The 14,255-nt window shown below is 55.6% G+C and overlaps 1 protein-coding gene across 1 annotated transcript in view; it reads right to left on the reverse strand.

The window, feature by feature from the left end:
* COL22A1 (collagen type XXII alpha 1 chain) overlaps positions 1–14,255 on the reverse strand; it is a 201,493-nt gene that overhangs the window by 93,783 nt on the left and 93,455 nt on the right. Inside the window, exons 15-21 of the mRNA XM_045162761.1 lie at positions 11,741–11,794; positions 11,013–11,066; positions 9,722–9,775; positions 8,739–8,792; positions 4,042–4,086; positions 3,455–3,517; positions 2,971–3,024 (exon numbers count right to left, since the gene is read on the reverse strand). Coding sequence (XP_045018696.1) covers positions 2,971–3,024; positions 3,455–3,517; positions 4,042–4,086; positions 8,739–8,792; positions 9,722–9,775; positions 11,013–11,066; positions 11,741–11,794 — 378 coding nt within the window. The remainder of the gene's footprint in view (positions 1–2,970; positions 3,025–3,454; positions 3,518–4,041; positions 4,087–8,738; positions 8,793–9,721; positions 9,776–11,012; positions 11,067–11,740; positions 11,795–14,255) is intronic.

Genomic DNA, 14,255 nt, shown 5'->3' on the forward strand with positions numbered 1-14,255 from the left:
GTTTATACCAAATGGGAACCCACTCCAGTACTCTTGCCTGGAAAATTCCATGGACTGAGAGGCTCCTCAGAGCCTGGTAGGCTACAGTCCGTGGGGTCGCAAAGAGTCGGACACGACTGAGCGACTTCACTTTCACTTTCTTTCATACTATTCCATGGCGCACATGGAGACAAAGTGACCCGTGATCCATCGTCCCGCTGACAACGCTGACGTGATTTCCCACCTGCTGCAGCCAGCGTCCCCACACTCTGTCCTGAAGCCAAAGCTTGAGCCCCCTGAGAGGCTCCTCTGGACCCTGCCCTCTCCCGAGGGCTCAGGCTCTTCTCAGCGGCCTGAGGGGCGAGTGTTACATTCCTGTGAACACGACAGGCTTGGGAGTCGACCCACCTGAGCTTGAAACCTAACTCTACCATTTTATACATTATTTTACTTCTGTTGGCGTGTTTTCCCGTGTGCAAAATAACGATGATGGTACACACAGCTCACAGCGTCCTCTGGGGACTGAGTGAGACCTTCAGTGGGGTCCCAGTGAGGAGGAAATTGTTATTCCATTTGCCTCGAGGAAAGGAGGCCACTGGGCTGCTCCATCAGGAGGAATGGTCCCCAAAGCCCTTCATTCCACGCGAGTCACAATGGTGTTGAGACATGGATATCTCTGCCCACGCGTATCCTAGCAGCCCAGGGTCCCCAAGTGGTTATTAGTGGACAAATGAATGAATAAAGCTGACTGAGAGATGGGCTAAGCTTCTCTTACTAATAGTGACAACAATAAGATGATAATGAAAAGCAGTTACATGATAAACCATAATGGAAAAGAATACCTTTTAAAATGTCTACATGTATGTAACTGAGTTACTCTGCTGTACAGCAGAGATTGGCACCACATTGTAAATCAACTATACTTCAATTAAAAAAATTTTTAAGTGGTGACATTGTCTTCTATGCTTGTTTCTACGGTTATACAGGATTTAATCCCAGGTTTCAGCTCACTTTCCTACATGCATTAATTCCCTTCATTGCCACCGAAATGCCTGGAACAGAGATGCTTCGTGTGTACCCCCATTCCACGGAAGAGCAAACTGAAGCGTAGCCACACTCGGGCCCCTGCCCAAAGTCACACAGACAGCAGCTGGTGCAGCCTGGTGGCAAACTCTGAGCCCAAGCCCTTAACTACTGCGAGGCATTCCCCTGACCATGTTGCAGAAGCTCCAGAGAGAACACAGCACCTTTTCTAGTGCTGAGTTCCAGAACCAACCTCAACCAAACCATCCAAGTTCAGTGTTTCCCTGTGCAATGCACGTGCAATCAAGCTCTGTCTGTTGTGTCCAACTCTTTGTCACCCCATGGACCGTAGCCCACCAGGCTCCTCTGTCCATGGGATTCTCCAGGCAAGGACACTGAAGTGGGCTGCCATGCCCTCCTCCAGGGGATCTTCCCGACCCAGTGACTGAACCCACGTCTTCAGCACTGGCACACGGGTTCTTCACCACTAGCATGACAGTGCAAGGTATGAACAGACATAAACAAGAAGAGGGTTGGAGGAGAGATGTGTCTCCAACTCCGAGGGCCTCAAGACCACCTTTCTGGAAGAGCCTCGCCCGCCTTCAAGGCTGTGGGGTGAACACAGGACCATGAGCTGGCGGGACAGAGCCCAGGAGCTCTCTGACTTGAGGAAAGATGCTCACCTAGAGAAGGGTCTCTGAGCTCTGGAGTCAGTGGGGCTGGCGGGGGCTCCCATCCCCGCTTCTCTGCAGTTTAAGTGTCTCAGCCCCAGCTGACGCAGGGGCGTTATCACCCTCCTCTCAGAGATGCCCTGGGGTCAAATGCTTCAGTGCGGGGTTGGGAGGAGGTGGATCAGACCACTGAGGAAGGGACACCCAGGCACAGCCAGCAGGGGGCAGTGTTGCTTCAATGTCATTTTTTTTCCAAACCCAGAATTGTCTATGATGACATATTTCTCTAGAGGCAAAGAAAAGCAGGCCAGATTTTTCGGAATCGTGAATGCGACTCTGCCGTGGCCCCGGCAATTCTGCCAAAGCAATAAAAGGGGCTTAATGGCCTCGCCGAGTCCTCTGCATCTTGGAAATGAGTTTCTCAAATAGAAATTGCTTTTCTGAGAAGTCCAGGAGAGCAGTGGGCCTGAACGGCTTATCCACCAAAGCCCTTTCCATTGCACGATCTCTATTTATAGATCGCAGGTCCGTTCAGAACAAAGACCTCGGCCCTCAGCCTGGGAGCGGGGATGGGGGGTGCTGAGCAGGATGGTGGGCAGGAAAGCGGGACACGGGAGGGTGCAGAGCTCAAACTGGGAGAACCAGGTGGCCCCCCGGGCAGCAGAGGGGGGATCGCAGGGCCCCGCTGGGCGTGTGAGGCTGCCCAGGGTCCCCTGGGCCAGGCCGGTGTGCCACGTGGACCCGCTCGGAGCCTGGACGCTGGGCCTGAGCTGTGGCCAGGTCTCAACTCCCACCACCCTCCATCCACACAGCCCTGGGCCGGTAGCCTGGCCCTTCCATGCCTCGACCTCATCTGTAAGCGGGGTGGGGGGTGTCACTGACAACCTGGCCCGCCTCCGGGGTCGCCAGGATCACTGAGTCACTACCTGTGCCCCGCTCGCTACGGCGACCCTGGCCCTGGCGGGTCCCGCCTCCCTGGCGCTGCTTCCTGGAGGCCCACGGTTCTCAGGCTCCACCACTTTATACGAGAGACTCAGGCACCCACAGATTTCAGTCATCCACAGGGCTCCTGGAACCAACTGCCCGTGGATGCCAGCCTATACAGGCAGCTCTGCTTTCGGGCCAGCAAGGGAGACTCCAGGATCAGATGGGATGCCCAGGACCACAGCAGGGAGAACCAGGACTGCCACCCAGGCCACCGCTGCAACTCAAGCACGCACTCCCTCCACGTGAACGACGGACGGGCGGCTGTGCGACACGGGGCGCTGACGCCCCGCACAAGGGCGGCGGCTCCTACCTTTACACCTTGGTCGCCTTTCAGTCCCGGAAGCCCCAGGGCACCTTTCTCTCCCTACAGAGAAAAGATAAAAACCAGGAGACATTAGAACGCGACTGAGTGTAACTGCTGCCTCTTCCAGGCGAGAGCAAGGGGGGACCCTGGGCAAAATACGGTTTCGTCTCCCCAGCCTGCCCTGCCTCGGGGAGGGCCGAGTTCAAGGGATGTCGGTTGTGCGAAGGGGCAAGTGCTCCATTCGGCACCCGACAGCTGACGCCCCCGGTTGTTCCCACAAATTTCATCTGAAGCTGCTCCACCCACCTTTCCAGATGGACCCCTTGGCCACCGTCCCTTCGTCCCAGTGCGTGGCCCAAGGTGGCCCGGTCCCCTGCCTTTTCTCTTCCTAGACACTGGGGAAAACGCTCCAACCCCAGCCCGGGTCAGCCCGTGCCCGAGCGCGCAAACCAGGGCCGGGGGTGCACTCGGGCGCGGCGCATGGCCTCACCTGGTTGCCTTGCTCTCCCCTTGCACCTGGGAGTCCTGGGAAGCCTGGGAGCCCCGCCTCTCCCTGCGGAAAGAGTACAGCGCGGTCATCAGTGGGCTCTCAGGAGGGGGGCTGCCCCAGACCTCTGCAGCAGCAGGGCGACGTGGAAACAAAGCAGCGGAGAGAGGGGCATCCTAGACGGTGCTCCGGGGCGGCCCCAGGCGCGGGCCCACTCTGCAGCCCCTCGCCCGGGAGCCCTTACTTCCCCTCTCGTTGTCTGACTCCTCATCCCTCTGGGTCAGCCACGATGTCACCTCCGGGCCACCTCTCCTGACATTCCCTGAGCCTGAGTGAGGGGCCCCCTGGGACCCCTTCGGTCACCTGCAGGCACCACTCGCTGCACCTGCTCAACTGCTCTTGGCTGACGGTGGTGACCCTGGTACCCAGTACAGCAAGGGATGCACAGGACGTGCTGACGGTCACGGGGTAAAGAGAGGAAGGCACACGGGCGTGCTGTGAGCTCCAGGGAGACAAGCGATACAGGCGCAGCAGATACTAACAAACGAATGCATTGGATGAACAAACGAAAAATGGATGAATGAACAGACCTTTTCTCCAGGTCGGCCAGCCAGGCCCTGCTCCCCAACTTCACCCTGCAGATAGAATAACAGACACCCCATCACTTACCACGCACGTTTGCAGAGACGGCTGTCACCCCCAGGTGGTCCCGCAGACTCAGAGCACCTGGCACCCACACCCTCGATGCTCACACAAGCAGCACAGGCAGCACAGGCCCTGAAGCCCCAAGTGCTGAGCGTTTCTGGAGGGAGGCTTCCACACTCCCCACATGGTCTTTGCACGCACGCTCAGTTGTGTCCAGCTCTTTGTGACCCCATGGACTGTCGCCCGCCAGGCTCCTCTGTCCATGGAGTTCTCCAGACAAGAATACTGGAGTGAGTTGTCATTCCCTCCTACAGGGGATCTTCCCAACCCAGGGATCGAACCCAGGTCTCCTGCGTCTCCAGCATCGGTCGGCAGATTCTTTACCACTAGTGCCACCCGGGAAGCCCCACCCTGGCTTGACCTTCCCTCAAAAGAAACGGTTTCTGGAGTTGCCCTGATGGGAGTTTACACAGGTTGGATCCAGTGATTCTGACTCTAATCACAGTCTAGAGCCACAGGGAGTCCTGGAGCCACCCCGACCCTGAGCGATGCTCCCTTCCAGGGGGATCTCAGACCCCTGGCTGGGTCCAGTGGTGGAGAAGCTGTTGATGAACTTGTCCGAGCTGACCAAGCAGCCTGCAGTTGTTCAGACTCCTTGGTAAAACACAGGCAGCTGGGGGTGGAGGAACTCACGGGCAGGAGAGAGGTCCATTTCCCCTCCCATGGTGTGTTGCTATAAAGGCCAGTCTCGGGTAAAATGCTGCTTAAACATCTAAACTTACATTACGTTGGAAAGCAAGCCCTCAGCAGGGCTAGGTGGCTTCTGGTCGCATGGATGAAGTCGTGTCCCCTGGCATCAGGTTTCTGACCAGCGTTTCCTGGTCCTGCTGAAGTTGGGGGACAGGGGGTGCAGGACCAGAGGGGCCCACTCTCTGACCCCACCCAGCTGCTACGCTCAGCAGGTTCCTGTAAGTCACTGAGGCAAAGAGGCCTGTGGTGGGAGGAGCGGGGAGGGACTGCAATTTCTAACCAGCCATGTGTCTTCAGAAACACTAACTTCTTGAATGCCAGTTTCTAACATCATTATGCATGGACACACAGTCACTTCAGTCACGTCTTGACTCTGCGACCCCATGGACTTTAGTCCCTCAAGCTCCTCTTTCCAGGGGATTCTCCTGGCAAGAATACTGACATGGGTTGCCATTCCCTTCCCCAGGGGGTCTTCCCGACCCAGGGACCGAACCCAGGTCTCCTGTATTGAAGGGAGATTCTTTACCGTCTGAGCCACCAGGGAAGCTAAGTATGGTCCTTATTAAAATCTTTATGTAGATTTCCATGAGGAAATTTGGTTTTCTGGTAAGTGGAGACATGAATGAATGAATGAGCGGTTATGCAAACACATAAAGGTTTTCCCTGCAGCTATGCCAGACTCCAGTGGTAGTGAAGTCTACACCACATGTTAAGAGAGACAGAGAGAAAAAAATAGAAAGTAAAGGAACTAAAAGCACTGTTCAGCATGCAGCACACATTTCATCCTGCAGTTCTGGTGCCACTAGGGCCACTGGTGTGTGAGTCGGTGCATATAGAAATTCTAGATGCGCTCCGTTTCTCCCATCAATCCCCAGTGTTCACAAGCACAATTAGTAACAGCTGCTCTTACTGGATCTGTGCAAACACTTGCTACACAAATTGTCACTTTAAATCTGCTAGGACGGGACAACCTTTACAGTTGGAAAGGCGCTGGGTGGGGGTGGTGCTGAGGTTGGGTAGCAAGCATTTTGAAAGCCTCCTGAAGTGCCTCCTGAATCTGTGCTGTGAATCCTAAGCCAGAGCATGACCCACGAAGGGCTGGGCGGCTCCTGGAATCCACGACATGAGCCCAAGAGGGTGACGCACCTGCTCATCCCGCAGCTGGTCTGTTCCGAGTGGACTTGAGACCCGTCGTCCAGGATGCACCCACGACCTTCTTCAGAGATACTTATCTTACGAGGCGTGATGTCAAAATAAAGCAACAGACCTCCTGCCCTGTCTCCTTCGCAGCTACAAAGTATGTTCTAAAAGCAATGTACCTGCAGAAATTCAGTTTCCAACTTCCTAGAGAAAATTTTTAAATGCACTACACTACACTAGGAATCGGACAGAAATGGCAGACGAGCTGTAGTTACGGACCTCTCCGTAACTGGGGGCGAGCATAAATACCAAACACGTAGCTAGAATGACTAAAGACAACCCCGAGGGCACCTCAAATTCACCCCAATACTTCAGATCCATCGACTTCGTCCGCACAGGAACTCAATGGGAACAGGTTCTTCTGAAGACTGTTTAATTGAATGTGGGAGTTTATACACTGTAAGCTCAGAAGGATGAGCCAACTCACACATGTGAGGAAACACAGCTCAAACAGGTCTGGCTGACCCCACAAATCCCCCATAAAATCCAAGGAGGATTTGAGGATACACAGCTCACAGGTCTGGCTGAGTCCATAAAATCCCAGCAGTCAAAAATGAAAAATAATAGTGACCTATGCAAACGCTTTAGGTTATTTCTGGAAGATGATCGAATTTCAGCCTATCAATCAAAAACAGGAACGTGGCCTTTGGTGTTTAAAAGGCCACGTGATTTACCCCAGAGCAATGGAGGGACAAAACGCAGCCAGTTACATATCATTACATTTCAACCACAGATATTTTTTAAAAACAGGAATGTTGAGTCTTAAAAGATGGAGGTGCTGTGCTTGTAAGCGACAGTGAGCTGGCTTGCGGAGCCCTGAGGAATCCGGGGCGCAGGGGCTCCCAGCAGATGCTTTCCACAGGGAGTCCACTGGGCATCCTGGAGAGGGCGGGCACGTGGCAACCCACGTGAGTTCTGCTCCATTTTAATTTGGTCTAAATTGTGGCTCCGCTGGTAAAGAACCTGCCTGCAATGAGGGAGACCCGAGTTTGATCCCCAGGTTGGGAACATCCCCTGGAGAAGGGAAAAACTACTCACTCCAGCATTCTGGTCTAGAGAATTCCATGGATTGTATCGTCCATGGAATCGCAAAACGTCAAACATGACTGAGTGACTTTCACTAAAGAATGATCACTTCTTGAAAAAGTGAGGCCACAGGGAACCGAGGGTCCAGGGATTTGCCCATCAGCCTTCACTGGCCAGCGAGGTGACCCGGGTCCTGACTCCCAGGACAGCAGGGTCACCACTGGGCCAAGTACAGACCATACCTGTGCCCTTTCTGGGCTGTGAGTTATCAGTCGGCCACCAGTGAGCCCTGACTGAGTGCCTGCAGGTGCCTGCTGTGGGCTGGGGCTGGAGGGTGGTCACCAAGAGCCAGTCACAGCCCTTAACTAGCTCTTACCCTGACAGAGTGTGAGGGAGAGGGCCCCCGTGTGAGTGTCTGTCTGGACACAGGCCCCTCCAGAAGCACAGGCACCTGCAAACGTACACACCATGTGCACACACACACACACCCCCCTCACACACACACACACTGCATACACACACACACATGACATACAGACCCACACACCATGTACACACCCACAACACACACACCCCTCACACACACACACCCCTCACATGCACACACATACACTGCATACACACACACACGACACACAGACCCACACACCATGCACACACACACACAACCCTCACATAAACACACATACACTGCATACACACACACACACACGACATACAGACCCACACACCATGTGCACACATACATACACATCCCTCACATACACACACAACACACAGACCCACACACCATGCACACACCCACAACACACACACACCTCACGTACAGACACATCCCACATACACACACCCACACCACACAGACACACACCATGTACACACACACACACACACCACATACTCACATAACATACAGACACACCCACATGACATAGACACACCAGATACACACACTATGTACACACACACACCTCACATACACACACACTGCATACACACGCCCATACCACATACAGACACCCACACCATATACACACCCACACACACCATATACCCATGTACATACCCACTCACACACTATATACACACCCACAGCACATACGGACAGTCACCCAAATCCAGCACTTGGGCCCCTTCCACAGGAGGTGCCCCCTCTGCATGGCACATGGGTTGACTCCACTGCCTCCGTGGATCCAGTCTCCACGCGTCTGCACTCCCAGAAGCCCCAGGCTTCCTTGCCTTCTGGAGGGGTCAGGTGTGAAGGGACACTGAGGCAGGGAAAGCTCAGGGGACAGGATGGGCGGGGACTGACCCCCTGGCCCCTCAACCCCCAGGACGGGCTGGTTAGCAAGGCTGTCCCTCTTCCTGAGGCCAAGGCTCTCCCGTGGAGATGGGGTCCTCTCCTCCAGCTGCAGGGCCCCCTGCCTCCAGGAACTCCCTGCTCCTGTCCCTGGGCGTGCCGTGCTGTGGCTCTCGGCGGTCGTCAGTCCAGGGTGTCACCACTGACCCCAACCTGCCCCTGCCTTTCAAACAGCCCCTGTGCGATGGCCCTGGCTGTCCCCTGCCTGACCCCAGCCTACAAGGCTCTGACAGTGGGGGTTCACACAGAGCCTCAAACACACCGCTTAGAATAACAGGCACGAGAGGAGGATGTCAGAGTCCTTACCCGCGGGCCGCGCTGTCCGGGCTGACCGTCCTCCCCTCTGTCTCCTGGGTCTCCCTGCAAGGAAGGCGGAGGAGAGTCAACAGCAGGAGCCGGGAGTGGAGGGAAGCGACTGAGGACCAGCTCCAGGCTGGAAGCAGGAAAGCTACTCAGACCCGGGTGCTACTGAGCTCCTTTAATTCTGTGAGACCGCAGTGGCCCGAAACAGCAGCTCCAACCACTTCCTAGATTCACTGGCTCTGCTTTTGATTTACAGACTCAAGTGAGCGGGAATGAGGGATTCAGAGCAGGGGAGACCCTGCCTAAGTGCTTTTGAGACGACAAAATACTTGATCAGCCCTTATCTTTTGTTTTTAAAGAGAGGAGAATGGAGAAATTTACATGACATGTTCTTAAATTAAGTTACATCTGTATGTATTCTGTATTCTGTCATGAAAAAGTGGAGCCTCTAAGTCTGCCTACTGAAAGGGATGGTCAAAACGCCTATAACATCCAGAAGTTGCCTTGCAAGGACCGTTGACATTCATCCTTGAGCTTCTGTATCTTTGCCATGAAAAGGTGAGGTTCACTTGTTAAACTGTTGGCTGTATGGGTTTTTAATTGTCCCTCTGAAGTGAGTAAACTGTGAACTTGCTTCCCAATTTTATGACAGTTAACCTCTGACTCCTCTTAATGATCTTACTATAATGAGCCCCAGAATATTATTAAGTTGAAGTCTCTTATTATGTAAGAGTCTCTGAAAAGGCTTCCTCCTTACAAATAAAATAGATGCATATCTCTAACAGAATAATTTAAAAGTCCTCGGCCTCCAAATCCTCAACCAGTTACCTAGGTAGGAATAAGGGGCTCACCCATATCTGACCTTGAATATTAAACATTTCTGAGCCCTGCATGACTCAGGATCCAAACGTGATCCACGGCTGGGGCACCCAATCATCAAAGAGCTCTCTGGCTTCTGGGTTCTGGGTTCCCTAACTCATACCAACCTTCGGTCCTGGCAGGCCTGGGGGTCCATTCGGCCCATCCTTTCCAGGCGGTCCCTGGGCAGAGAGGGAAAAAACAGACCAACATAAAAGGCCCGGTCAGGGCAGCACTGTGCTGAACTGCTTCCAGCCAGGAGCGGATTCTGCAGCCGGAGCTGGCGTGGTGCCTGACACACGCGGGACCATTCCTGGGTGCCAGCTCTCTGGGGTGCGGTCACTGCCGTAAACTGTTAGTGGGTGAAACCGTGGGGACGGGTGTTCAGGAGCATCTGTGGATGGCAGCTAAGCGTGCGCTCCAGGCTTGGACGGGCTCCCCTGAGAATGGGCCTCACAACACTGGACCTCACATCCAGGGCCTTCACTGTGGTACCCGGAGCTCGACAGAGCCAAGCATGCCAGCATCCAGCCATCACATCTCGGCATCCCAGGGCCTCCACCTACAGCCGCCTGTGGATCCGGCGCCCAGTGACAGGGGACAACTGCCCGTGCTGCCCAGACCGACTTTCCCTCAGTCACCCTTTCTCCAATGTCCCACCAGTGGTGCGGGTTCCACTGGCTTCCATAGCCACGGCCTTTCCCCACCCGCTGGCCCCACCAGACAAGCAGCAGTAAGGAAGTTCCTTCTGGACGACCAGAGGCCTCCTGGGGGCCATCACCTCTGACACCCATCATGGTCACATGGTCTCAGAGGCCCAAGGCCACTCTGTCACCCTACCCTGAAGAGCTGCTGGCCAAGAGGCAGGAGACACCCAGCTTGAATCTGTACCCTGCTTGTGCAGACGTTAAGGTTTGATGATCTCCACCCTCAGGACCTAAAAGGATTGAGAAGGCCTGGCTCCCTGGATCCTGCTAACTGGGAAAGAGGAAACGGCAGGCATAGAAGCAGGGCCACCCTGCCATGTCCTGGACTGAACCTCGCGTCTCCACGCCCATTACTTCCATGACCCCCTGGCGGTGTCCCCACAGATGAGAAGCCATGCTTCCAACAGCCAAGGGCTGTCAACTGTGCCTCGGGGTTACAGAGCACAGGCAGTGGCCTGAGGAGTGGGCGCCTTGATCCGCAGCCTGGCTGGGGGCCTCGGGGCGAGGCCCTCTAGAGACAGCATGCGGCAGGCACCATGGAAGGGAGGAGAAGGAGGCAGGGTGCCAAGGGCCCTGGTCCCCCCAACAGGAAGGGAAGAGCACAGAGTGTCACCCACCGGGAAGCAGCCTGGGTGGCCAGCGGAAGGGCCAGCCCCTCCCACGTGGAAGGGTAGGAGAGGGGAGAGCGGGGAGGGGCGCCCCGGTCACTCACCGCCTGCCCGGGGGGCCCAGGCTTTCCCGGGAAGCCGATCTCTCCAGGCAGACCCTGCCAAGGGGAACCACAGGGGAACCGTTAGTCTGACCTCTTCCGAGCACTGGCTCCCTTCTCCCAGCGCCTTTGCTGGCAGGAGCCCGGATCTTTAGCTCTGAGGATGGCACCCAGGGTGGACACCCCTCGGGGGCATCTGGCCATCTGTGGTGTGGGCCACGGTGAACAGAGGGGTCGACACACCTCCCAGGCTGGCCAGAGCGGGGCTGGGCTGGGCTGCAGTTGGGGCCACCAGCACCTTCACTCCCCCCTGGCGGGATGGGTGGAAGGAACCACCTCTCTCTGCTCCCCACCGTCCGCTCTGCCCACGGGAACCTTCCTAGCTGCTCCTGAACTGGGGGAAGGGAGCCAACCCACACACTGCTGAAAGATCCTAGGAAGGACGACTTCACGCTTCCTGCATACTTCTCTAGGAGCAGCCACGAACGTGCTGAATGAGCTCAGGAGCTTTTTCCAGTCTAAGAGGCTCCAGAGCTGTATGAGTTCAGGAGCTATCTCCAGTCTAAGGGGCTCCAGAGCTAGCTGTGGGCAGGGCCCTCCTCGTTCATGCCTTTGCCCTGCTCTTGGACAAAGAGCCAACGGACGGCTCCACACGACGATGTCCCTGTCTCCCGGGGCCATGAAACCTCCATCTAAGTGCCCTGGGAAGAGAAAGTCAAAACCAGTCTCACCGGGGGGCCTCCGGGTCCAGGGGGGCCTGGGACGCCAGGTGGTCCTGGGGGGCCCTGAAAAGAAAGAGGGGGGCCTGGGTGACAAACGTGCGTGGAGCAGCCTCCCGGTGGCACTGTCCTTTGAGAGAGGAGAGGGATGGGGACACAAGAGATGGGGGTGGAGGTGGGGCTTCAGTTTTATTGAAATACCTTTTTTTTTTTTTTAAACAAAAAGGAACAAAAGCAGAAAGAAAAGATCTGAAGTAAAACTTACACCATGATAACATGTGTGCTATCTGGGTGATGGGCATGTAAGTGGTGTAGTATCTATTCTGATATTGAAAATATTTGCGCATTTAAAATAAATATGTCTGTGTGTGAATACACACACACATGGAGTTAACCCATTAACAAAAATTTCCTAGAACAGTGGTTCCCAAGCATTATTCAGCATCGGATCACCTGGGGTGAACAGACAGATCTGTTAAACAGCAGCTCTCACCACGACACAGGTTCCAGGAGACGCACCTCTGGCCTTTCTTTGTCCAGGTGTCTCTCCACACATGCCCTCCCTCCCATCTCCATCTTTCTGAAACGTTCTGCAGAAGTAACCGCTGCGTCCCCCACGCTGAAGGCCAGTGTGACGGTGCTCACGTGACTCACAGGCCCTTGAAGGCAGAGTCCCCCCTTGTGCCCCCGCCCCCCGCACCTCTTATCACACAGCGACAAGCCCAGGGCTTGCAACAGAGCAGATGTTCACTCAGTGTTTGAAGCCAACTTGATTGCAAACAGCTGGGGAGAGGGCTGTGCACTCAGAGAAGAGCGTTCCATCCCCACTAGAGGGAGGTAAACACTAAAAAATGGCCACGGTTGCCGCTGCTGCGGACACTTCCCTTTTCTCCCGCTGGGGGCACTGCTGAGTCAACGACGGGCAGCGAAGTAGACGTGAACGGAACACAACTTCCTGCGTGGCACCTGGACCTGGTTTTCCGCGTGGCTCGCTGAGGGCTGGCGAGTCTTTGGGAGGTAGCGTCTACTTTTACTGGGAGACATCTGCTTGGACCTGGAGCAACTGAGTGGCCAGGCCGTGCTGGACGGGGGACTGGGCAGGTACTCATGCAGGGTCCCTCGAAGGGATGAGCGATGGAGGCACTAAAAGTGGCTGGTGACCTCACTTCTCTCCACGTCTGCTCCAGCTCAGCTCTGCTCACCTCCGGGCAAAGCAGCAGTCCTGCAGGTGGCACTCCCAGGACCCACCTCTCCCTGACCTCTGAGGTTCTCAGTGACCTCAGCCCCGCGGAGCTCATCCGAGGCCCCTTCCCACCACACGCAGCTCTCCCTCCAACAGCAAACCAGACACACCTGGCTTCCATCCCTCCTGTGACGCGACACCCCCTGGAGTACCCTGGCCTCTTTCAAAGTAGCCGCTCTGGGAAGCAAGCCTCCCGACCAGCTCGTTAGTTTGAACCTGTCCCCACTTCCTCCTCCACGTCCTACAGAAGTCCCTGTGGGCTGCTGACTGCTTGTCTCAGGCTCACAGCCTGTGCGAGTGGACAGAGTTTTAGTGATCCTCTACCATAAACTAATGGAGAAGGCAAAAGCAACCCACTCCAGTATTCTTGCCTGGAGAACCCCATGGACAGAGGAGCCTGGCGGGCTCCCTGGGGGTCTCAAAGAGTTGGACATGACTGAGCAACTGAACAACTAAAAATTAAACCTCCTTATTTGACAATATGGAAAACTGAGGCCCAGAGAGGGTAAGGGCCCCTCCTGAGGTCACACAGCCCTCACGTGCAGTGGATCCTGAATCTGCCACAGAACCACCCGGAAAGCTCGTTGTAAAACCAAGTTACCAGTTCCCTTGACGGCACTCTTAGAAGCTGGTGGGGGGCTGGGATGACGGAGAGAACAAATGGAGCAAGTGAAGGGACCATTCTGGGGACTGGAAGCCCTGGTGATGAAATCATTGTGCCTGTACCTGAGGGGCCATCCTGGCTGGGGCTGGTCAAGGAAGGCCCTGCAGTAGGGGCCACGTCTAAGCTGAGAGCTGAGGAAGTCCAGAGAAGGAAGAACCCTAGGTTCAGGGCCTGAGAACAGGCAGACTTCTGTGTGTTGCCAGGACCGACAGTCAGTGTGAAGGAGTGGAATGGGGGTGTGGGGTGGGAGACAGGGCTCTGGGAAGCGGGGGGACACAGTGGTGGGAGGCGGAGCTGCTGGGAAGTGCCCGGGACCTGGCTTTTGCAGTGGAGAAGCAACACAAGAGCCAGTCTGACTCGGCTGGAATAGCATTCGGAAGGAGAAGCTGACAAAACTCGATAGCAGGTGGGGTGTGTGGAGCGAAGGGGCAAGAGACCGGGTTCACCAGAACGAAGGGACCCGTGATGGCGCCCTGCGCTGCGGTGGGGACGCAGCTGGGTGAGTGTGTCTGGGTGGAGCGGACACCGGCTGAGTGTTCTTGGCGAGTGTTTGAGGCACCGGGCAGAGGTGCCCGGGAGCTCGGGGAGTGCAGGCTGCAGGATTAAATATAGAGGCAGAG

This window comes from Bubalus bubalis, chromosome 15, assembly GCF_019923935.1.
Source record: "Bubalus bubalis isolate 160015118507 breed Murrah chromosome 15, NDDB_SH_1, whole genome shotgun sequence".
NCBI classification, from domain to species: Eukaryota; Metazoa; Chordata; class Mammalia; order Artiodactyla; family Bovidae; genus Bubalus; species Bubalus bubalis.